Source organism: Lissotriton vulgaris, chromosome 6, assembly GCF_964263255.1.
Source record: "Lissotriton vulgaris chromosome 6, aLisVul1.2, whole genome shotgun sequence".
NCBI classification, from domain to species: Eukaryota; Metazoa; Chordata; class Amphibia; order Caudata; family Salamandridae; genus Lissotriton; species Lissotriton vulgaris.
This window is the reverse complement of record NC_141694.1, coordinates 1357472225-1357495808: the sequence shown is the minus strand read 5'-3', so window position 1 is coordinate 1357495808 and position 23584 is coordinate 1357472225. Positions and strand designations below refer to the sequence as shown.

General features: G+C 46.7%; 1 protein-coding gene across 1 annotated transcript in view; it reads left to right on the top strand.

The window, feature by feature from the left end:
* Positions 1 to 23584, top strand: part of PAPOLG (poly(A) polymerase gamma) — a 455976-nt gene that overhangs the window by 361680 nt on the left and 70712 nt on the right. The window contains exons 16-18 of the mRNA XM_086927484.1: positions 17091 to 17212; positions 17312 to 17475; positions 23483 to 23562. Of these exons, the coding sequence (XP_086783610.1) occupies positions 17091 to 17212; positions 17312 to 17475; positions 23483 to 23562 (366 nt within the window). The remainder of the gene's footprint in view (positions 1 to 17090; positions 17213 to 17311; positions 17476 to 23482; positions 23563 to 23584) is intronic.

Here is a 23584-nt window from a genome sequence, read left to right as displayed (position 1 = left end):
TCTCTGGCTCCGCGTCAGTCGGCAGCGTCGTCTGTGCCGGAATGACGTCATCGGAGTACTTAGACGCCGCCCATGCGCGCTGACGTCAGTTCTTTTTTCGCGCCAGCTAGCGCAGATCCGGAGAAGCTCTACCCCTTAGTCACTTTCTGACTAAAACTTTTTGGTCATTTTTGACCCCCTTCTAGTCGTTCTAGACTCTTCAGGTGCCGGTAGGGATACCTGGGTTCAAACCCTGCTCGAAGTGTAGTCGACTGATGTCGAATACCGACCCCCATCGCCGGTGTCTGCAGTGCCTAGGCCTCGACGATCGATCCTGTTCCGACTGTCGAGCCCTGACGTCGAAGGCTAGACGGGAGCGGTCCCGCAAGCGGCTCCGGCAGTCAGCCCCGCGCCATTTGAGGTCCCGGTCCCATGGGAGGTCGAGGGACCGGTCGCGGGGTCGGAGACCTCGCAGCTCCGGAAGTCTGCATCGGTCTTCTGGTTCCTCCTCTGGTAAGAGGCATAAGAGGTTGGATAAGCGTAATCGCTCAGACCGCCCCCGACGCTCGCCCGACGCGGCCGGGGTTTTGGGTGGCACCACCCACGCGGCTCTGCCGAAGTCGCAAGCGCCGCACCCTGCCCCATACCTTTGGGTCCCTGAGTAAGATGCGACGTGGGAGGAGATCGAGCAGTACCTCATGGCCATGAGGTCGCACTTTTCTCCACAGGGCCCCACAGCGCCTTTGGGCCCAGTGGGCCCGGCTTCGGTGCTTAGCGGGTCGGGTGCTCCGGCACCGAAGCCGCCTGCGTCGGTGCCGCCAGTGACTTCGGTCCCGGCGCCGCAGTTCCCCGACCGGATCCGGGTCGACGCCGGTCGACCTTACGACCTCGCCAGCACCGCCCCCGATGGTGTCACCACCGGCGCAGACTTCAATTGACCCCGGCCCCAGTCCTTCTGTCGCTCCTGTTCAGCCGTCGACACGGCCCCGTTGGGAGCCGTATGAGACGGCAGTAGGTACATTCCACTTTAACGAACGGGCCCCGATTGTTGATCGTGGCTACCAGGAATTGGGTGACGACTAGGACTGGGAGGGACCCTCTGACACGGGAGTGTCGGGACGAAGCGGTCTGGACAGTGAAGCTTGGGGAAGCCAGTGACCTGGACCTCTCTCCAGACACTAGTTTTGTCTCCCCTCCTACCTTGGCTACGGAGGAGGGGGCAGCCTACAGCGTAGTGTTGATGCCGGCGGCTAAGGCCTTACGCTCCCCTCAGCGGCCGTGAGGACTAATCTCCTCACCGAGGTCCTCAAACCGCAGTCAAGCTCGGTCGAGCCTCTGCTGCTGTTCAATGAGGCCTTCTACTGGGCACTTGGTCCAAGCCAGCCTCAGGACAGCCTGTGGACAGGAACGTGGCCAGACGCTACCGCCCGGCACAGATGACCCTAGCTTCCTGTCGACCCACCCCACCCCCGAGAGCCTGGTTATCCAGGCCTCTAACTCCCAGACCGCGTTCCCGTCGGCTCCTCCCGACAGGGAATCCAAGAGGTTTGAACAGTTTGGCAAGAAAGTGTTCTCGTCCGGACTGCGGTCAGTCAATACCGCATGCCTCCTGGGCCGCTACACCCACACCCTGTGGGACACTGTTGCGGACGTGCTGCCACAATGCCCGGAAGTGGTAAGGGCTAAACTCTCCCAAGCCCTGGTGGAGGGTCGAGATGCGGCACGGTACTCTATCCGGTACGGATTGGATACCACCGATACACTGTGCAGAGCGATGGCTACGACAGTTTAGGTGTGCCAATTTTTATCGGCTGATGTCCAGGCTACTCTTCTGGACATGCCGTTTGATGACAGTTTGGCGACCAGGCCGACCACGCGCTTAAGCACTTTAAGGACTCCAGGGCTACGGCCAAGTGCTTGGGCCTCTCGGCCCGCGCCAGCAGTCAGGTGCCTTTCGCTCCTTTCGTGGCCAAGGAAGGGGCACCCCCACACGTGCCGCCAGCCACACGCCGCCTCAACAGAATCCTCAGCGCGGTGGCGGCCGTGGAAACCGCCGGGGAGGCAGTCGGGGAGGCAGTCGGGGACAACGGTGAGGCCAGTCTACACCGCTCCCGCAGCATCTTCCTCGAAAACTTCCGAGTTTTCTGGCCCATGTGACGCCCGTAGGGGGCAGGGTTCGCCATCACCTCTCCCACTGGCGCACCGTCACATCGGACAGGTGGGTGCTGCAAATCGTCCGAAGAGCTACTCCCTCTCCTTCGAGGCGACCCCTCCAGCCATGCCACCGCAGTACCACCGCGTGTCGGGGAACTGTGAGGTTGGCCTGATATATAATGTTCACTATTCTAGTGAGCACTTTGTATCAGTCCAAACAACCCTTATGGTGATTGGTTGTAAGTCAACCTTATAGACCAGCTATCCTAGTAGCATGGATACGAGCAGTCTTTGGGCTAAACTCTAGAGGGCGTGTTAAGCCAGCTGTTATACCATCACATATACCCCTTGAACACCAAGTGAAAGGACACCACACAAGTGTTATGAAAATAAACAGTGTATTTATTTAAATCACAACAGCCCTGTACTCTTTGAGGACAGGGTACTAAGCACACAACAAAACTCTTACGAAAATACTTTAAATTGCACAATTTACACAAATGCCCGAGGGGCACGGAAAACCATATACTATGAAAGTGGAATGCGAAATTACTAGCAGGTAAGTACTGTACTAATAGGCTTTGGAATCGCTAGGACTACGTTACTGAACCTTCAGATTACTAGTAGGAGGCCTAGGGGACTCTGGTGCAGAGTGTGCACTCTCACGCGGGATGCGGGACAAAGTCTATGGAGGCTAGTAAAAGCAAAGTTAGTGTTCTCGGGCGAACCCGACTAGGTAGGTCAAAAACGAAAGTGGATCTGGACCCTTGGATAGTGAGGCTATGCTGGGGCACCGAAATGCCGAAGTTACCTAGCCCAGGGGCTGCAGCTGCATAGGTCTGAAAAGACGTCGGGAATCCTCGTTGACTAACCAGGAGCCTGAAGAAAGAGTTGCTGGCAGGCGACCAGTGAAGATTGTTCGAAGTGATCCAAGCCTGGATCGAAGATGGATGACACCTGAAAGCAGAGGGGACCAAGTTCTTAATCACTAGCCAGTGATTGTGTGGGCACCAGGATGGCACCGGATGGTAGTCACCTCGAACAGGTGAGTGGGCGACCCTGGGCTCTGCAGTCTCACGGACCAGGAGGCGTTGTCGTCGACCAGGATGGAGGTGCGAGCTGTCCCACGATGGTTGATGCTGTCGACGTCGCTGGACCCAGGATTGGGGCAACAAGTCTTGGCAAATTCAAGCCCACGTGGTGGACCTAAAATGGCGTCTGAAGTGGACCAGGAGGGTCCGGGGTGCTCCTCTTTTGGAAGGGAGCAAGGGCCAGTCTGGAGCAACCAGACCAGCAGTGTTGTCGTCGTTGATCGTCGTCGAGAAGGCCACAAGCCAGCGGGCTAGTAGCCAGACAACGCGGTGAGCAGCAAAAAGCAGAAGGGCCCCACGCAGATCTCGTGGATGCTGGGGGGCTGGACTTCGGTGCTGGAGCTGCTCAGGGTCGGGGCTTCTCGGACCCCAAAGCACTCACCAGAGGATCCCTCGGCGGTCGTGCTGGATAGAAGTCGTGCGGTTCTGATGATGGCCGGTCCCTCGGTCTCGTCGCACCTACGGTTCTCAGCTTAGCTGTAGAGGTAGGTAGAGGTCAGAGGTGCCAGGGAAGCCGGGTCTCGTCGAGCTGGTCAGTCGGATTCCGGAGGAAGGACGTGCAGCAAACCGCTGAGTTCTTAGATGGTGCCTGCGGATGCAGGGTGACTACTCCTTAGTCACAAGGGAGAAATCTTGAGAAGAGTCGAGAGTTCCTTTCGTGGAAAGTAGTTTCTTGATTCAAAGATCTATTTGGAAGGGTCCCCGCTCCTGCCTTTATTCTAAAGAAAGGGGTGGGTACGCGTCTAGGTCCTGCCCTAGGGGTGGGACCAGGAAGGGGGGTTGTTGCACCCCTCTCCCATGCCGGACTTTCCCCAGGCCAGGGGCTGGTGTGCCCCTGGAACTAGTTCTAGCCGGCAGATGCGTAGTGAGCACCGTGGTGCCACTTGCAGTCACCTTCCTGTAAAGCCCTGCCTACCCAGGATACACAAAACCCTGTCTGGGATGGTGCTAGCACCGCCCCTGACAGGAAACCCTTTGTCCAAGCTCCCCTCGCTGGAAGGACTCCCAGCTGCAGGGGGTCAGACTTGTGTCTGTGGTGGCAGCATCCATTTTGTGATGCTGAGGCTCGAGTTAACTTTAACCGGGGTTCAGTTACATACATGTCGTGTCCCTCTAGAAGGGTGGAATGCTAACCCCGTCGCCAGAATTGGCGAGGGGTTAGTATTCCAATTAGTATGACACATTACTCGACATGTTTTGATAAAGCGATACCAGAGATAGCATTTAACCGCGAGGATTATAATGCACTTAAGAGTATATGGTATGCGTTATCATGGAACAGCTATTGGGACATGGTTCCGCAAGCTGCAAATGGGCTCAGCTCATGCCAGAGCACCATCTCACACGATTCCAAGCACTCTGCCTTCAGGATTGTCAAGGCCTGCCATAGGAGTGACTGATAGGAATCTGGATGTCCATTTTAGGGTTAGACATAGGTATACTATATCTAAAGCAAAGGGTGATTACACTCCTTGCCCCAGCTGTCGTGCAGCCAGTTGTCGGATTTAGATGGCCATCCAGGGGTGGCATAATACATGCTTCAGCCCCTGGTAGGCCCTGGGTACACATATGCCCTGAGTTGCAGGGTCTGATAAGGTGGCCCAGTACCAATTGGATAATGCACCTAAGGTACACATGTCAATTTAGTGAGAGAACAGCTAGGCTGTGGGTCTGATTAGCAAGCCCACAGCCAGAGAAAGTCGTAAACCAGTGAAACAAAAGCAAAAAATCTGGGTGATGATAGGATTGCAGACCCTACTCTCCTACAGGGACCACTTGCGACTTCTGTAGGGGAAAGTTACGTCCCTCTTGGCCAAGGGGGGTCATTGAGCGCGTTCCTGGGCCAGAAGTAGGGTGTGGTTGTTACTCACACTACTTTGTGGTTCCCAAGAAGGGCAAAGGGGGCCTACGCCCTATCCTGGACCTACGGATCGTCAACGGCTTCCTCCGGATGGAGAAGTTAAAGATGTTGACTTTGGCTCAGGTCTTGGCTGCCCCAGACCCGCAAGACTGGATGGTGGCGTTGGACTTGCAGGACGCTTACTTTCACATCCCCGTCCTGCCGGCCCACCGGCGTTACCTGCGGTACACGGTAGGCCTCGAGCACTTTCAGTTCACCGTGCTCCCCTTTGGCCTTACCAGCGTGCCACGGGTGTTCACGAAAGTGATGGCGGTGGTCGCAGCTCATCTGCGCAGGTAAGGGTTTGTCTTCCCCCTACCTAGACGACTGGTTGTTGAAGGCGGGCTTGCCCCAGGCAGTCGTCAACCACTCCCAGATGACTGCGGATCTCTTGCACCTGCTGGAGTTTTCCATCAACGTGCCGAAATCACACCTGTGTCCCTCCCAAGAGCTGCTCTTCATCGGAGCTGTTCTCGACTCGGCGCAGTTTTGGGTCTATCCTCCCGAGCAGAGAGTCCGGGATATTCAGGCTCTGATCCCAATCTTTCAGCCTTAATCCTGGGTTTCGGTCAGGTTGAGGCTGTGGCTTCTGGGGCTGATGGCTTCCTGCATCCTTCTGGTGCATCACGCCCGGTGGCGGATGCGGGCTCTGCAGTGGGACCTGAAGTTTCAGTGGGCCCAGCATCAGGGCACCATGTCCGACCATGTCCTGATCTCGGAGGACACTGCGAGACAGCTGCAGTGGTGGCTCACGGACCGCGATTGGGTCAGCGGCAGATCCCTCTCCCTTCCCCAACCGGAGCACGTAGTTGTGACAGTCGCATCCCTCCAGGGCTGGGGAGGCCACATGGGAGAGGCGGAGATCAGAGGCCTCTGGTCTCCGGCGGAGTCCCAGCTCCATATCAACCTTCTGGAGCTGCGGGCGATTTGTCTGGCACTGAAGGCATTCCTCCCCTCTGTCCAAGGGAGTGCAGTGCAGGTGTTCACGGACAACACCATCGCCATGTGGTACTGCAACAAACAGGGCGGTGTGGGGTCCTGGACCCTCTGTCAAGAGGCTCTGCGCCTCTGGCAGTGGCTGGAACATCAGGGCGTGACCCTGGTGGTTCACCACCTGGCAGGTTCTCTGAACGCCAGGGCGGACAAACTCAGCCGACGGTGCTCGATGGATCACGAATGGCGTCTAAACTCAGACGTGGCGCAAGGCATCTTTTTGCAATGGGGAGAGCCTTGGTTAGATCTATTCGCCACCGAAGAGAACGCGCAATGTCATCAGTTCTGCGCGTTGCAATTTCCAAGGCGGCACTTGCTTGGCGACTCATTTCGTTGCGAGTGGAGTTGCGGTCTGTTATATGCCTTTCCGCCTATACCACTTCTGCCCAGAGTGCTGAAGAAAATAAAGCGCTACTGGGCCAAAGTCATCCTTGTGGCTCCGGACTGGGCTTGAAGGTACTGGTATCCCGAGCTACTCAATGTCAGTCGGTCCCCCGATCCGTCTGCCTCTTCAGGAGGACATTCTGTCGCAGCAACAGGGGACGGTCCTCCACCCGAACCTGTCCAGTCTCCATCTCCATGCTTGGAGATTGAGCGGCAACAGTTGAGGCCATTTGACTTGCCTCCTGAAGTCTGTAATGTTAATCTGGCAGCCAGGCGTCCCTCCACAAAGTCAGTATACGCCTGCCGGTGGAACAGATTTGTGGCATGGTGCACAGCAAAGGCTGTGGATCCTCTTTCTGCCCCTCTTTCTGAGGTTCTTCTCTTCCTTCTTTCTCTTGTCCAGCAAGGCTCTGCTCTGGGCACTATCAAGGGCTACCTTTCTGCCCTTTTTTGCCTTTCTAAGGCTGCCTGATCAACCTTCTTTGTTCAAGTCCCCTATAGTGACTTGTTTTCTGAAGGGCATCACACACGTTTCCACCTGTTCCCTTTGTGATGCCTCAGTGGGACTTGAACCTGGTTCTTACTTTCCTGATGTGCGCTCCCTTTGAGCCACTTCATTCTTGTCCTCTGTCTTCTCACTTTGAAGACCGCTTTGCTGGTTGCCATCACCTCTGCCAGGAGAGTGAGTGAGCTCCAGGCTCTATCTTGCAAACCTCCTTTCCTGTCTGTACATCCGGACAAAGTGGTATTGCGTACAAGACTTTCTTTCCTGCCCAAGGTAGTCTCTGCTTTTCACATCGGGCAGTCAATCACCTTGCCCTCCTTCTTTCCGCCTCCGCATCCTTCAAAGAATGAAGAGCGGCTCCGTAGGCTGGACGCAAAACGTGCGCTTTCATTCTATATGGATCGCACACGCCAGTTCCGGGGGGGATGACCAACTCTTTGTTGGTTACGTGGATGCGAAGAAGGGACGGGCGGTGCATAAGCGGACCATCTCTTGGTGGGTCGTCTTATGCATCAAGGCGTGCTACTCCTTGGCTAGAAAGGAGCCTCCAGTTGGGCTGAGGGCCCATTCCACTCGGGCCACGGCGGCTACTACTGCCCTGGGTCGGGGAGTCCCCCTGCAGGACATTTGCCAGGCGGCTACGTGGGCCTCGCTGCACACCTTTGCGAGGCACTACTGCCTGGACAGTCCAGTCCGGAGGGATGGCTTCTTTGGCCGTTCCGTCCTCCAGGACTTTCTGGTGTAAGTATTGGTTCGCAGACCCGCCACCGGGGTTGGTATTGCTGGGGTATCTATTTTAAGGTAAGGAATAGAGTACTAACCTGTTTCTTTCAGATGAATAAGTTACTTCCCTTCGGTAACGATATATCTGTAAGAAACAGTAGTTAGTATTAGATTCCTTACCGCCCCACCCATCCTCCCCATTCTGCGAACTGATACCTAGGGTTAAGGTCATCCCCTTTCAGGGCCCTAGTTTCTTTGCCCCAGTGTTGGTTCTAGCATGGCTCTGCGTATCTGGCGCGGAAAAGCTGTGTCTAAGAACTGACGTCAGCGCGCATGGGCGGCGTCTAAGTACTCCGACGTCATTCCGGCGAAGACGCCGACGACTGGCGCGGAGCCAGAGACTACGCCTAACGACGCGCAGGGGTATTGCTACGCAAAAATGTCCGGATATAGTCTGACGCCTGGGGATATTCTAAGGTAAGGAATCTAATACTAACTACTGTTTCTTACAGATATATCGTTACCGAAGGTAAGTAACTTGTTCATTACTCCATTTATTTAGCGCTTATATATTTTTTCTTTCTTAATGCATATTGTTAATCTTCTTGAGCATTTCATATTTTATTATTCTGTTGTAGAGTACATTGTTACTTAATTGCACCATGGCATCTCAAGGTGAATTGAATACTCCAGTTCCCTTCTTACCCCGTCCAGGTGAACCTTTAATCAAGTGGTCCGATTGGAAGGACTACAACTATATTGATGCTCTTAAAGAGAATGATACATTTTCTCAATCCAGGAAGAAGAAAATGCTCCTTCAAAACTTAGGTTCTGAGGGCACCTGGGTATTTAATCAAATGGGGGGGGAAAAAGCTAGACGAGCTGATAGTAGTAATGTTTTACTTGATGCTCTTGAAGATCTAGATGCACATGATCATCCTCCTGTGTGTGTAGGCATAAGCAGGTATGATTGTTTTTTTAAAAGACAAGGTCAAACTGAATCTGTTGAGGATTGTTTCATCCTTAAAAAGAATTAGCAATCAATTGCGAATTTGGTACTTTGCATGATAGTTTTATAAGGGACCAGTTAGTCATGCACTCCAACAACTCTGCTATCCAAGAAAAATTGTGGACTTGTGGAGATGCTCCTCTCAATGAAATCTTTGCTATGGTAAGAAAAGCCAAAATGTCAAGGTATGCAAAGGTGGCCCACAAAGATAACGATGAAGGGCTAACAGTAGGCAAAGTCTCACATGGTCAATATAAAAAGAATTAAAAACGTCCCCTACCTAGCATTAACAAAAAAGTTGAAGTTTTCAACAAACCTAAGGTGGATAAAACCTCATGTTGCTGTAGATGCGGTTACAATGGGCATTATGCCAATGATACAAAATGTCCAGCTTTAACGTCAAAATGTTCTTACTGTGGTATGATTGATCATTTCACAAAGGCATACAGGATAAAATTAAATTAAAAAAATTGTAGGATGTGTTGATGACAAATGCACAGATAACGATGGTTCAAACTAGTCAAGTGACGATGGCATATTGTGTATCATTGACTGTTGTGATACAGAAGATATTGTATCTTGTGTCAAGTCTAAGAAAACCCCCACTTGTAATGTATCTATTGGGGGTGTTTTCAGTGGCGGCTGACATTTGAAAGTGGCACGGCGGAGCAGTCGAGCCGAACCACCTACAGGGGTTCCAGGGGTTCACCCCCAGGGATGGATCCAAAAAACACACAAAGCATAGACCGATAAACTGCAATTGCTTTCTAGTGAACAGCACAAAGACCCCCAGGAACACTAAAAACACCACTAGGACTAGGAACAGCAAAAACACACCACGAACATTCAAACACTCCTAGGAACAGCACAAACACCCCCAGGAACAGCTCAAACACCCCCCTAGGACTTGAAACAGCACAAACACATCCATGCAGTGACACATCAGCTGGTCATGCAATGTGGCGTGACCCGGCTGTGCGTGGAATCCTAGCGCCAAAAGATAACCGGTCCAAACAATGACCATGATTCCGTATGGGTAACATTGCGTCATTTTTCCATTGTGTAATATGTGTAACCTTTGTGGAAGTTGCAGATAGCACCCTAATCGCTCTCAGGGGGGCCACATAAGTGACGATAGCGCTCAACTGCAAAATAGCGCTTTATCAGGACATGTGCTCATCGGCACAACACTAAATCAGGCCGACCATTACATTAGTGCAGGACTGTTTGCATCACAGATGACATCATGGGTACACGTTCTGTAGATACTGCACTGTTTCACTACAATATTGCTGTCTGTGTAAACAAACTGTGTGCATAACTCACAAAAGGCTACAATTTGTAGGCTGCGCAGCGCTTGAAAATAATGTAGCGCCACCTGGAAATATTCTCTTAACGTGTGCTTTGCAAATGGTGACCGATAATTATTCTTAACTCCCCGACTAACTCCTCATTTGCACAATCAGCGCCAGCCATGTGTGCTCTCCTCCTGTGTGGACATGTGTTGCTCAGTTATGCGTTTAAATGGAATTTCAGAGTTTTATTGTTAATCCCGGTTAAACAGTTCAGCTGGCAGAGGAGCGTGATGTGTTGGATTTTGGTAGCTTTGACCTACGCTGAGCATTATATCCATGACATCATGTATGCACCTAATGATCCTATCACATGCTGCACCCTAGCCTGGCCTTTGCGTGAATGGATATTTCACTTAACCTTGGCCATGCTGGTGTTTTAGGAATTCATGGGGGAAAGATAATGCCGACATCTTGGAGGGCCTGTGGGGGCATAGTGTTCAATCGCGGCCGGCTTGACAGGTGGGTGGGGGGAGAGGGGGTGGAAATGTGGTCATCCCGGGATATGGGGGGAGGCGGGAGGGGTTTGTTTAATTAAAAAACAAACATGAATAAAATAATGGAAAACGTATCTTACCGTCCTGCGCCTCAGCTTCTGGATGGGTCCACCGTCCGACTCCCGCCATCCTGCTTTTTCCAAATTGAATTCCTGGCTGCAGAGTTATCAGCCAGGAAAGGCAGCTTCCCTCTCCCCCGTCTGCCAATCACGCCGCAATGGCAGCGTTGTGATTGTTGAGGCCGCGGCCCACCCGGGTCATTTTCTCTATGTATGCTGCCATGCAGCAGCATATGTAGAGAAAAAGGGAGAGTGGGCGGTCCTGCTCGAGGGCAGGGGGAAGTGGCTTGTCCACTGTTGTGCATACTGACTGTTTAGGCGGCATCAGGCTGCCCAGACAGTCCGTATGGACAAGCCACTCCCCCCTGCCCTCGAGACCACCCACCCCGGCACTTCTGCTTTCTCGCCGCGTGAGAAGGCAGAAACATAAAAGTAATTATTACCATTTATGTTTCTGCCTTCTCGCACTGCGAGAAAGCAGTGGGGCAACGCCCCCACACCCCTATTGGGGAGCCGCCACTGTGTTTTTTAGTACACATAGTCCCAGATTTGGATTCCCCGTATAAAATTCAGCGGAATATTTGGAATGATCTACTTGCTAATACCCTTATCAAAGATCTGAGACCTTCTGACATTCAACCAGTAACATTTACAGGCGAAAAGATACCCATGGTGGGATTTGTGGAAGAAATGTTTGAATTTAAAGGTAGGAAGGCTTTAGGGAAATTGCATGTCACAAAGTTGGACCCTCTGTGTTAGGGTGAATTGATCAGGGGGCCCTGAGTATCATTCTCAACCCTAAAAATGATGTTCAAGGGATTTTAGATTAATGTGATAAACAATATATGGATCATATTGTTGAACAGTTTCCCACAGTCTTCTCGGGAAAAGTAGGGAAGTTAGGTGGGTTTTCTCATAAGATTGTACTTGGAGATGATGCCCGTCCTGTGTGTCATAAAGCAAGGAGCATTCCTGTCAGTGTGAGGGAAGCTGTTATGGCAGATTTGGATGCTCTTGAGAAGAAAGGCATTATTGAACCACTTAAATGCCCTGATTGGTTGGCCCCATCAGTTGTCACACGCAAATCGGATGGCCGTTTGCGTCTGTATGTGGACTTAAGAGACCTAAATAAAAGTTAGTTGATAAATTTCCCCTACCTAGAATAGAGAAACTTCTAGCCCGTACTAAAATTAAGTGGAACCATTGACGTGACCTCCGCCTACCACCAGATTCCCTTGCATGAGTCCAGTAAGAACTTAACTGCTTTCATTACTCCCTTCTGCTGTTCTTGCTTCCTCAGAATGCAGTTTGGATTTGCTTCTGCGGCAGCATTCAAAGTCTAATGCACAAACTATTCAAAAAGCAGGAGGGAGTCACATACTTTCAAGATGACATTTTAATTATGGGTCAGAACAAGGAAGATCATGACTCATTAGAGTTTTGAACGTTCTTGCAAAAAATGGTCTCACTGAGGAACTCTAGAAATGTAAATTATGAATGAATTCAGTGACTTATTTAGGTCATGAAGTGGGTGGTGACAGAATCTCCCGTAAAAAAGTCATGCCATTGATGATGCCCCCATACCTAAATCTAAGGATGACGTAGGGCCCTTCCTTGGAACAAGAACTAACCTCTCCTCAGTATCCACTTAGTATTTAGGTAATATATCGATCATACAATATCTATATCAACATTGTCCCAACACAAGAATTATTTAGCAAAACATTCTTATTTATTCATTGTATAATTGCAAACAAAAGGACATCATTATATACATTACATTCAATTCTATACAACACTATCTACAAAAGCCCCACAAGAACAGTAGACAAAAGCAATATGTCATTCATTCAAAAAAGTCATACCAAACATCCTAAACATCCATTCGAACCTATCAACCACAGCTCAACTACCATACCATGTAAAAAGCAATAAACCGAAACATACATGAAATTATATACATAACCAAGCAACAAAAGAGGTGCCGACAAGCGTTTCGGAAAAGGACCTGTCCACAGTTCCTTCGTCCTTTGTCAGTTTCTTGATAGGCATATTGATGGTTCTTTTTTTCAATATTGTAAAGTTAATCCACCAATAAAGTTCTTTTTTTACACGAAGGGGCTTAATTTTGAAGTAACATCCAGTATTATGTCATCATAAGATTCTGAGGTTCCGAGATATCTAAGTACATAGATATCTTCAATCCCGGAGAGTATTTTTTATTTTTTAGAGGATACTACTGTGATATAAAGATAGCAAGCCAGCAATCCACAAAAAGATCTCAAAAGGGCATACGGTGCTGGTCGACAGATATCCGAATGAAGGTACACAAATAGATGTCCTACAACGGCTATTAAAATAGCAAAGCTGGTCTCCTAGATGAAAATCACTCAATTTAAAGAGACCGGGTCCCAGTATAATCCTCCAAGAGTTCAAAGAAAGGGGGGCAACACCCTCCTAGTATACACCAATTCGAAAAGAGCTTCTGCAAATGACACGACGTCCACAGTTTGGCGAAAATGAATCTAGGGTCCTTCCTTTGCCTAGCAGAGTTTTACTCAAAATTTTTGCAAAATTTTGCTAGCAAAACATACAACCTCAGACAGCTCCTAAAGAACACACATGAGTTTATTTGGCATGCTGAACTTAAACATGATTTTGACAAAATTAGACCAGATTTAGTGTCCGCTTTGCCTTTACAAGCCTTTGATTGCATGGCCCATAGCATTATTGCCACCGATGCCAGTGGGAAAGGTCTAGGGGCGGTCCTTTCCAAAATAGTGATGACTGATTTCAGGCTACCATTGGTTTTGCGTCTCGGTCTCTAATCGCTTCTAAAGAGAAGTTATCGGTCATAGAGAAAGATGTTAGCGATGGTATGGGCCATGGAAAAATGTAGACCATTTATTTGGGGTACCAGGTTCACTTTACGTACTGACCATAAGCCTTTGCTTAAGATTTTGACACCTGATGGCATTCTCAAAGCTACTCCTAGGTTAGCTAGAATGAGCCTCAAACTATTGGAATTCAGCTATGATGTAGAATACCTTCGATGGAAAAGGAACCAAATTGCAGATTATCTGAGCAGAGCTCCTTTGCCCTGTCAGGATGATGTAATTAATGATTATGATGAATATAATGTTGCTGCCATCCAAGAGACCAGTCTTGAAACCACACATGCTATTTCAAAAGAAATGTGGAACAAGGAATGCAACAGTGATAAAACTTTACGAGATGTAGCTAAATATGTTGGTGATGGTTGGCCCATCAAGTCTTGCTTACAGGGTGATTTAAGATCCTTCTGGGAAATGAGGAGTTGTTCATCGATGATTGCAATCATTTATCGTAGGGGTGGAAGAGTTGTGGTACCTTCCAAGTTGTGTTCAAAGATTCTGGCTATTAATCATGAAGCACATTTAGGAGTTAAACTTAAAAGTAGAGTGAAGATGTCTTATTGGTGGCCAGGGCTAGAAAGATATTTACAACAAGGGGTGGTGAGGGACAGAGTCTCTGAATTAAGCAGAAAGCTCTAACCCAGTCAAGAGATCTGGGCTAGATCTAACACCGTTTTTTAGCTCACTGCACCATCCCAGTTTCAGAACCTGGCTGTATGCAAATTAGTCTGTTCCTGTCCCAGTGCATGATGGGAACAGGGCAAACCAAACTACAAAAGCCAATTCTTACACTGGGAAGGAAACAAGCTCCCGGGGACCGGTTTCTGGCATTACAGCCGTCTTCGGCCCGGTTTGCTTGAATCCTGATGGTGCAATGAGCAAGGGTCCTATTTGTGCTAATTCTGACAAGGCTCACAAAATGTTTAAACCTTCTCTGGGTAGCAGGTATATTCCAGAACATCCCTGGGAGGATCTGAGTATTGATTTGCTTGGTCCAATTGAAGATCAGACTAGTTGCTTGAAACTCATTTTAGTCATTATTGACAATTATTCCAAATGGCCGGAGATTGAAATCATAGATAGGTGTGACTCAAAAGTGATTGTACATTTTTTAGAGAAATTATTACTACGTGAAGGGTAGTATGAGAAATATCCTTCACGACAATGGTCCACAGTTTTGTTCAGATACTTTCTTAGTTTCTGAAAAGGAATGGTGTGTGTGGGAAGAAAACTCCAGTTTATCACTCTGCTTGTAATGGAATTGTGGAGCGTTTTAATAGTCATCATGGGCAGCATTCAGGCAGCTAACTCTGCTGGAAAGAATTGGGAGAAAGAACTGTATAGCACTATATGGGCGTACAGAATCACTCCCACTTGCACAAGTTAGTCCATTCAGGATTTTACGGGGGAGAGAATCTTTTTCAAAAGACAACGTACAATGGAATTGCAAAATAGTTTGTGGAAAATGGTCTCCTGCTGTTGTCCTATCCAAATTACGTAAGATACAGGAGTCGTACATTGACAAATTTGACAAAAAACGTTCCACTAATAAAGCTGATCTCACAATTGGTGACTGGGTGAAAATAAAGGTGGTTACAAAAGTTAGGAAGGGTGAGTAAATATTCCACTCCCTTACAAGTTACAGAAAGATATACTTAGTCTGCGAAGTTAAGTGACAAAGTATGGCATCATAGTAGGATTGCTAAATGTAAAGGACATGTTTCTGTGGTTGGCGGTGAGAAATCTTCATCCATGAATTGGATGTGGGATGAAATGTTGAACAAAGAGAAGCTCCTTCTATTGTTCACGATAATAACATTCATTGCAGTGCTACAACTAGTTCTAATTCTGTTTCTTGTAATCAATCTAGAGAAACTCGCACTGGTAGATCAGTGAAAATGCCTTCAAGATACAGAAGTAATGTATTGTAATTTGTTATTGCATTACAAAGAAGGGGCAGGGTAGTATCTAATTTCGTTATTGTATTTTATTCATTGTTTATTTATTGAATTTATTTCAGTATACTTTTTTTTGCATCTTATTATAACTTAATATTACTAATGACTTATTGTACATTTTTCTTATTCAACGTTGAGAGAAGATGTGGTATCCTAGCTACGATGCATACATTAATTTGCCATGGTATTGGATGATGCCACGGATCAGGATTCCAGGAGTAGAGTTGATGGGAGGAGGTTCAGGTTGGGAGTTGTACCGGCTTGCTTATCAATAAAACCTACTTCTAATCAATCCTTGGAAGAACTGATTATTACACCTGGTTGTACAACCGATCCCCTTCGATGCATGGAGGGAAGGGGGCTGTCTAACCCTCTCCACTATTTTTCATAACTGGGACATGCGGATGTTGGTGCATTGTCAGAGGGCCTTCATCCTTCCTAGTACCGAAAACTCATTGTCTGCTACTGAGAAACTGGGTTTTACAGCCAAAGGTACGGAAGGCCGCAACTAGGCACTTTACACCAAGAGCGCTTTGTGAGGGGCAGGATCGACCAAAGAGTTCATCTTTGCTCTACTCCTTACTGCTGCTTACGCTACCCACCCAACGGCCACAGCATGCTGCTTTCTGGGAAAGCACCCTTGGATGAGTTATTACTGACAGACAATGGAAGTTTTTCTGGAACGACATTAAAACCTAATCGCTTACCAAGCCTCTGATGCCCACTATAAAATACTGTACGATTGGTACTTATATCCCACAAAATAAATGTTTCCGTTGGAGAGGCTGTGGTCTCCTGGGTGGACTTCGTCACACTCGGTGGGACTGACCGACAATGCCGCCTTTCTGGTCAGATTCTAGCGCAAATCAAAGAGGTGCTGGGGTACCTAATTCTGTACACCCCGAATTTACTCTCCTGGGTCAACGGGACGCTCGCCTGAAGTCCCAAACGAAGTGATAGACATAATGTGGCTTTGCCTGGGGGCGCAAAGGTGGTTATGGCAGTTTGGAGGGAAAAGGAGGTGCCAGACTTGACACAGTGGCATGAATGTCTATGGCAGGCAACCACAATGGAAAGGCTGAATGATATTTCTAAGGATGATTTAAAAACTTAGAATATGATTGCGGACTGCTAGTAGGTTATCTCTCCAGGGGACTCCCGCTTAGAACTTGTCTCTCCAGAGTGCGAGCGCATCTTCCAGTTCTGAACACGCAAGGGCCCGCACTTAAGAGTACTGATAACATGTACATTGACCCCAAGATTACCTGATTAGTGTTTCTATTCCTTTTATTTCTCGTGTGTTTATACTATGTTCTATTAATAAGGATATAGGGAGGGTCTAAGGGTAGGGGAGGGTATTGATGGGGGAGGGAAACTTGAGCGGTTTTGTCCTGTCTACTTAATTGTGGATTTTGCCTCATGAAGCACCCTGTTTACTGTTAGAAACTGTGTGTAGTAATAGCTGTTATGCATAATACCGGTTACTCAATTGTGTGTTGCTGGTGATATGAAAAAAAATCAGTGGAGAAATTTGACTAAATGGATTTGGTAGGGTCTCAGATTTTAAGGTACTAAAACTGTTTACTTTAAAGTTTATAGGCAGGCATCCAATGTTAACATGTTGAAAGAGGGAATGAAGATTGAGGCGACTCATGTGAAGAAAAAGCAGCTCTTTCAGTATCTACCTGTAGAAGTAATACAGAAGAAAAAGAGGGTAATTTTGATATTTGTCCAACACATGGGAAACTTACATTTGGTAAAGCCATTGATTTACATTGCCTTTATTCTAATCATGGTGTATTTTGTTTTCTAGAGCATGCCAGACATAAACAGAAATTCGAGTGGCCTGCAGTCTAGGACGTCCCTTGATGGAAACTGCTTGGACAGCTCCAGAGATACAGATAGTGGAACACCTTTCAGCTCCCCAACTTCATTTAACAAACTTTCTGCTTTAGATAGTCCTGCAATGGTAGAAAGGTTAGCACTGGTGAATGTTGTAATGTACATGCTGTGGAGATCTTTAGTCTGTGATATATATATATATAATATAACTATTTAGCAAAGCAGCCAAGGTTTCTAGGTTGATGTCAATGTCACATGCGTCTCTCAGTGGAAACTTGTTTTTTTGTTTTCAAGAACTTAATTCAATTTTATATAACTGGTTAGAATACCATGGAGACTGCCGGAGTGCCCTCATCCTAATGTTCCTTCAAAATTCATTTGTGTTCCAGAATATGTAAAATGTGTTTCTTATCCTTTTGAGCTTGTTCTGAGGATTGTTTGTAGGCTAGCTTGTAGCAGCCAGAATTCGTGTTAGCTGGATAATGGTTCTGGTCTCTCTAATTTTGATGTGCTTATTGCAGTTAAATGTAACACATTTGGAAAATTGTACCTAGTTTCATCTGTCTTAAACTGGGAATATTTAGGTAAAGTTCTGTTCCGCATCAGAGTAAAACCATGGAAAGTAAAGCTCTATGGACACACAATTACCTCACTTGTTCTCAGGATGCTTTACTGATTTCTTTGCTGACCAAGAAGGTACAAGCAGCACCATCACTCGTACAGGAAAAGCTTAATGCCATATTTTCCCAGCAAGCCTCCTAGTAGGTCATATAATACTGCTACTACTACTTCTACTACCCTAGGAGCACCAGGACCCAGCAGAGGTCACCTGTTGAAGCATACTGACACTTTCTGATGGATACTACTTTGAACAGATTCCTCACCTTGGGAATATCTAGAAACATTTTCATAGTAGTAGCTCTCCACTGCTGCCAAGCGGTGCCACATAACTCCGCTTGTAGCGCTGCCCACCAATGAAGTGAATACACTGGCTTTTTGTATTGCACCTTTTGGTGCACTGCCATTTCCAGTTTAAAAGTGCCTTGCCAATGTGCATTCTGGGTTTTCACTGTTCTTCTAAATCGAACTATGCTTATTCAGCAAACTGTTAAATTTGCACTCCTACGTTGTCTAGGTGCAAACCCTGTAGGCATTGTAAACAGATGTCCCAGTTCACCACCCCCCAAACATCTTCTCAAAGGCCAACAGGGCATAAAGAAAAATTATTCTTGCCTTTGACCCTAAATTGCCCTTTTCCCCTCCCTTCGGCACATCTCCGAACAGAGCAGCCTACCAGAGAACACTCCCCAGAAGCACACATGCCCTGTAAAATCTTCCTAATCATTGTTAAATTGGTTTTGCCTCATAGACTTACTGGAGAGTTGGTGGCAACATCCCCTGCTGCTAGTTTTGTCCTCAAATATTCCAGTTCTCAAGAAGCTTTAACACTGGCTTCTGGCTTTGTTTGCCGATCTGCCTCAGATTGAGGATTTTCAGTAGGCCATGTAGTCCTTTTCAGGGTTGCTCCTCTTTCCTTTGGCCCCTTATGGTTAACAAGGGAGGCCAGATCCTTTTGCCCCGTTAATTCCAGTCTGTCTTTATACCACCAAATGCTGCAGCCTCCCGGCTGGCTGTAGCATATGGTGCTTGTTGCAGTGGAGAAACCATTTTTTGGATGCAGCAGTTCATAGGTAGGTTGCCCTGTGACACATGCCTGTTCGGTAGTTTTTCTAAAATTGTAATGTTATATATATGTATAAGCTTTTGTTTGCTTTTCTTTGGTTTATCTCCAGTTTCAGTGTATATTGTTGATCAATATATGGGGTACACCAACACAATGCAGTAGTATATATATTTAGGGATTAATGATCTCGTAACCTCACTAGATTATCACTTTTTCCTAATCCTTCCGTGTTTGTGGGCAGCCTCAACGCTTATAGATCTGCGGTTCCAGATGCTGCATATCTGCAGGCCAGCTCTCCACTTGGCAATATTGGGTGTGTTGGAAGTGCCCCATAGATGCTATGTTTTTTTTAGCAATTGCAAATCTGAGTCCAGTAAAGAGAGATCTATTTGCTTGTAGTTTATCTACAATGAGTAATGCCAATCTTGCTGAAAGGGCGCTCTTTACTTGTGTAACTTCAGATAGAAAATTTGCACTCTGTTCCAGTATCTTTACTGAAGAAAATGGGGCGTTCTTACACTAAGTGAGGGTGTAGGATACAGTAGCCTGTAGAGAATGAGACTTAAATCACCTACATATCTGCAGTTATTCATCTGTGTAATATACACTGTGCAGACATTTAAATTATGGAAGTCTGAACTGTTCTGTGATGGCAATTTCCATTGGGGTGGCAAAGGCCTACTTCCCTAGCACCTGCAAATCATTCTTCCAGTTGCACCTTAGTTGCAGGAATATCCGGTGTATGATTTACCACGGTCTATATCTTTTTGAGCAACGCAGCAGTTGCAATTTTGGCTCAGAGGACTGAAGTGTATTTTGTCTGGTGTATTCAAATATGGCATTAGTACTTGTCTGAGCTGAAGCTAACAGAGTAACTGGGGCTTTAAAAGACCACATTCTTCCTGCAACTCAATTAAGTATTCCGTGGCCTTATTGGGAGCAGTTTCCCATTGACAAAAACCCCAGTGTTGTGTTCCATCCTATAATACTCTGTTCCTTGTTACCCTTGCAATGAAAGAAATCACCCACCATGGAATAGGTGCTGTTACGTTCTTTGGTTGACCCATTTCATAGCAGGGGTCTAAATTACCTGGTGGCTTGGGGAGTGAAATGTCTTAGTGTGGCTTGGCCCCATACATACAATGTGTTGGTTCCACTCTGCCAAGTACTCCGCTTTCAGTGGTGTTGAAAGTACTGTTTTAAACACACTATCATTAATTACTGCCAGATGTGCCACACAATATTTATGCAATAAAGTTTGATAAGCCCAGTCCCCCATCACATGGTGACTTGTAACATTTTACAGTACGGACGCTAGGTGTTTGTTACACCACAAATGGGGACCTGGCCATGGTAGAGGTTTGCTTGAATAATTAGTAGGGGATCTTAAGTGGATTATTTTGTTAAGTCTCTAGGCAAAATTATCATTTTAATTGTAGTCCCTATGCCCATTAGTGAAATCTGAAAGTGCTTCCAAAGTTGACTCTTGTTTTTGATTTGCTATCTGCACAGAGGTTTGTGTTCCATACATATTCTTGGGTGTTGGAGACCTATGTCCACTTATTTAATCCCTTCTGTAACTTTAACAATGGCTAGACTTCTTAACATTTTGCCATAGCGATCTTCCCCTAAAGCGATGTATTCCAAGTTGCCCTAAGGCCAAAATTAACACCAAATCCTTAAACGCTTGCATTACTATTGACCCAGATTTGGCAGGGCCCTGCAGATACGAGGAGGTCATCCACGTATAGTGATGTTATATCGACCAGGCTTGTGTCCCGTTCAGTACCTTTAATATTATTGCGAGTTCTGATAATAGCTGCCAGGGGTCCAATGCATAAAGAAGTGGTGGTAGGGGGCATCCTTGTCATGTCCATTGGTCCATGGAAAGGGTTTTGACATCCCATTGACCAGTACTAGTTCTGTGGTTTTGGAGTGGAAGAGTCAGTGTTTTCAATAAATGTTAAGCCCAATACTAGGTTCTTCAGAAACATGAAAATGTATTTCCAATCTAGAGTTAAAAGAACTCTTCCAGCTCAATCTGAAGAGCAGCTGTCTGCTTTAGCAATTTGTTGTCAAGGGTAAAGTATTAAAGTCTTCAAACATTGTCTAATTGACCTGTTGGGCATAAACAACATTATGAATAGGGCGACATTTCACCCCAAACCACTGGCACAACTGATACCGCCTCTGCAGCAATTCGTTTATCAATTGTTTTCCATTTTTCTCATTTGTCTCCAAAAATTATCCATACATTATTCGATTCGAAGCTGTTCAAATCTGCATGCAAGGAAATGCATTTTCCAAAGATTCTCATGTTCTAGGTGGGCCATCCGAACCTCTTTACAAGAACACGTACAAACGCAAGTTCATCATAGCAGTTTAATGTTAATTATATTTCTCTTCTCAGTCACTGACTTTCATTAAATCCAGTGCTCTAATTCGCAACATTTCCATGAACAACCTTTAAATATTTCTGGCAGAATACGATCCCTTTATGAAGTTAAGGGAAGGGATTGTGTTCTGCTAGAAATATTTAAAGTTTGTTCATGGAAATGTTGCGAATTAGAGCACTGGATTTAATGAAAGTCAGTGACTGAGAAGAGCAATATAATTAACATTATCTTTTTTGTACAAACATGGAGGAATGGAACAATAGTACATGTTTTATTGTCCTTTTCAGTTACCCCTGACGAAACGCCCGTGGCCTGAAATGCATTGGGTTTTTAATAAACTGCTATGATGAACTTGCGCTTGTACGTGTTCTTGTAAAGAGGTTCGGATGGCCCATCTAGAACATGACAATCTTTGGAAAATGCATTTCCTTGCATGCAGATTTGAACAGCTTCGAATCGAATTATGTATGGATGATTTTTGGAGAAAAATGGAAAACAATTGATAAACGAATTGCTGCAGAGGCGGTATCAGCTGTGCCAGTGGTTTGGGGTGAAATGTCGCCCCATTCATAATGTTACGTTTATACGTGCAGTGTGGGCTAGGCACGTCACTACTGAGCACGCAATGTTGAACATGGAAGTTTACATTCAAGAAAAAACATATTCAAGAGACGGTGTGCAACCCTCTCTTGCGTGTTTCTGTTGGGCATAAAGCCACCTCGGTCATGATCAAGCATTTCACGAAATGGGGCAACAGGAATCACATTTCCATGTGCTTAAAATTTTCAACAAAGGACGGGCCAAGCTAGAGGCCTTAGTTTTGTAGTATTCGATTGGAAGGCCATGTGTTCTGAAACTTGTCCGTTTGCAGGGGTTCAGTTTGCCGCTGTGATCTTCTTGGTTATTTCCTGGTTAAGGCACTCATTTCCTAACACTTGTAGCACTTATTGGAAGGTTGAAATGGGTTTAATTCTAGAGTGTATTGTATCAACAAAGTACTCACTGTCCATTGGTATATGGATGACCTGCACTCCATAAAACGAATTCCAGCATTATCCCCGATCATGTTTCTGCCATGACCTTTAATCTTCAGCAACGCTTACATTTGGTTCCGACTTGCCTCATGCCTTTACCATGTAAACCCATCTACAGTTATGACTCTCCGATGTCTTTCTGGTGGCAAATACTCAAGCAGGTAGGGTTGATCAGTTGCAGGCCCTGTCTGTCTGGCCACAGTGTACAGTATTCTACTCAAGCAGGTTGATCCTACTTATTTCCCCTTTATGCTGAGTGCTGTCTTCCATGTGGGCCTGTGTGTCAGTCTTCCATTTTTGTTTGCCCCTCCTGACCATTCCATGGGACAGCATTTGCACATGCTGGACTCTTGGTGAGCTGCCTCCTATTAAGTCCATAGAATGACAGCAGATTCAAAGGGGTAACTGCTGTTTTTTGCCCTTGCTGGGACCAAACAAGGGGCACTATTGACCCAGCGTACTGTTTTACGTTGTTACTCTATGCCTAATGCTCTGGTTGCAATTTGTTGACCCTCAAAGGTCACCATGGCAGCTTTTGCCTTGGCCACTGGTGTCAAAGTGACTGCTATTTACTAAGCAGCTACTTTGTCTCTGTTGCATGCCTCTGTCATGCATTGTCTGGTAACTCTGGCACGAATTATGGGGACTTTGCTTGAGTTATGCTGCGTCATTTCCTTTATTTGCCTCTAGTCTGTACATCTCAGAGTGGGTGCTGCTTTGGCACTTATTCATAAGTTGAGTAATGCGCGAGAAGTATCCATCAAAAGAAAGCTACTTATCTTTGCTAATATTTCTGGTGGATACTCTGCTATAAATCCTTGCCGATTCCTCCACACCACCTTCTCCTATTGTAGTGCAGCTCATATTAAGGTTCCAATTGTTAGATTTGGTTCTGTACTCCACTGTGGTTAGGGTCTTTCCTTCCCTGCAAGCCTTGCTAGACTTGGAGCTAAATGATTCACAGATTAACAAAATTATCCAGATCTGTTGGCTCTGCATTAACCAGATTTCTGATGTGTTTTAAACAGGATTCTGACTGAAACCTCTCATGAAAAGCGAATCGATGCTCCAGTGTCTGTAGATCCTGTTGGAGGATTATCTGATCAAAGTATGTACTACACAGCATACAT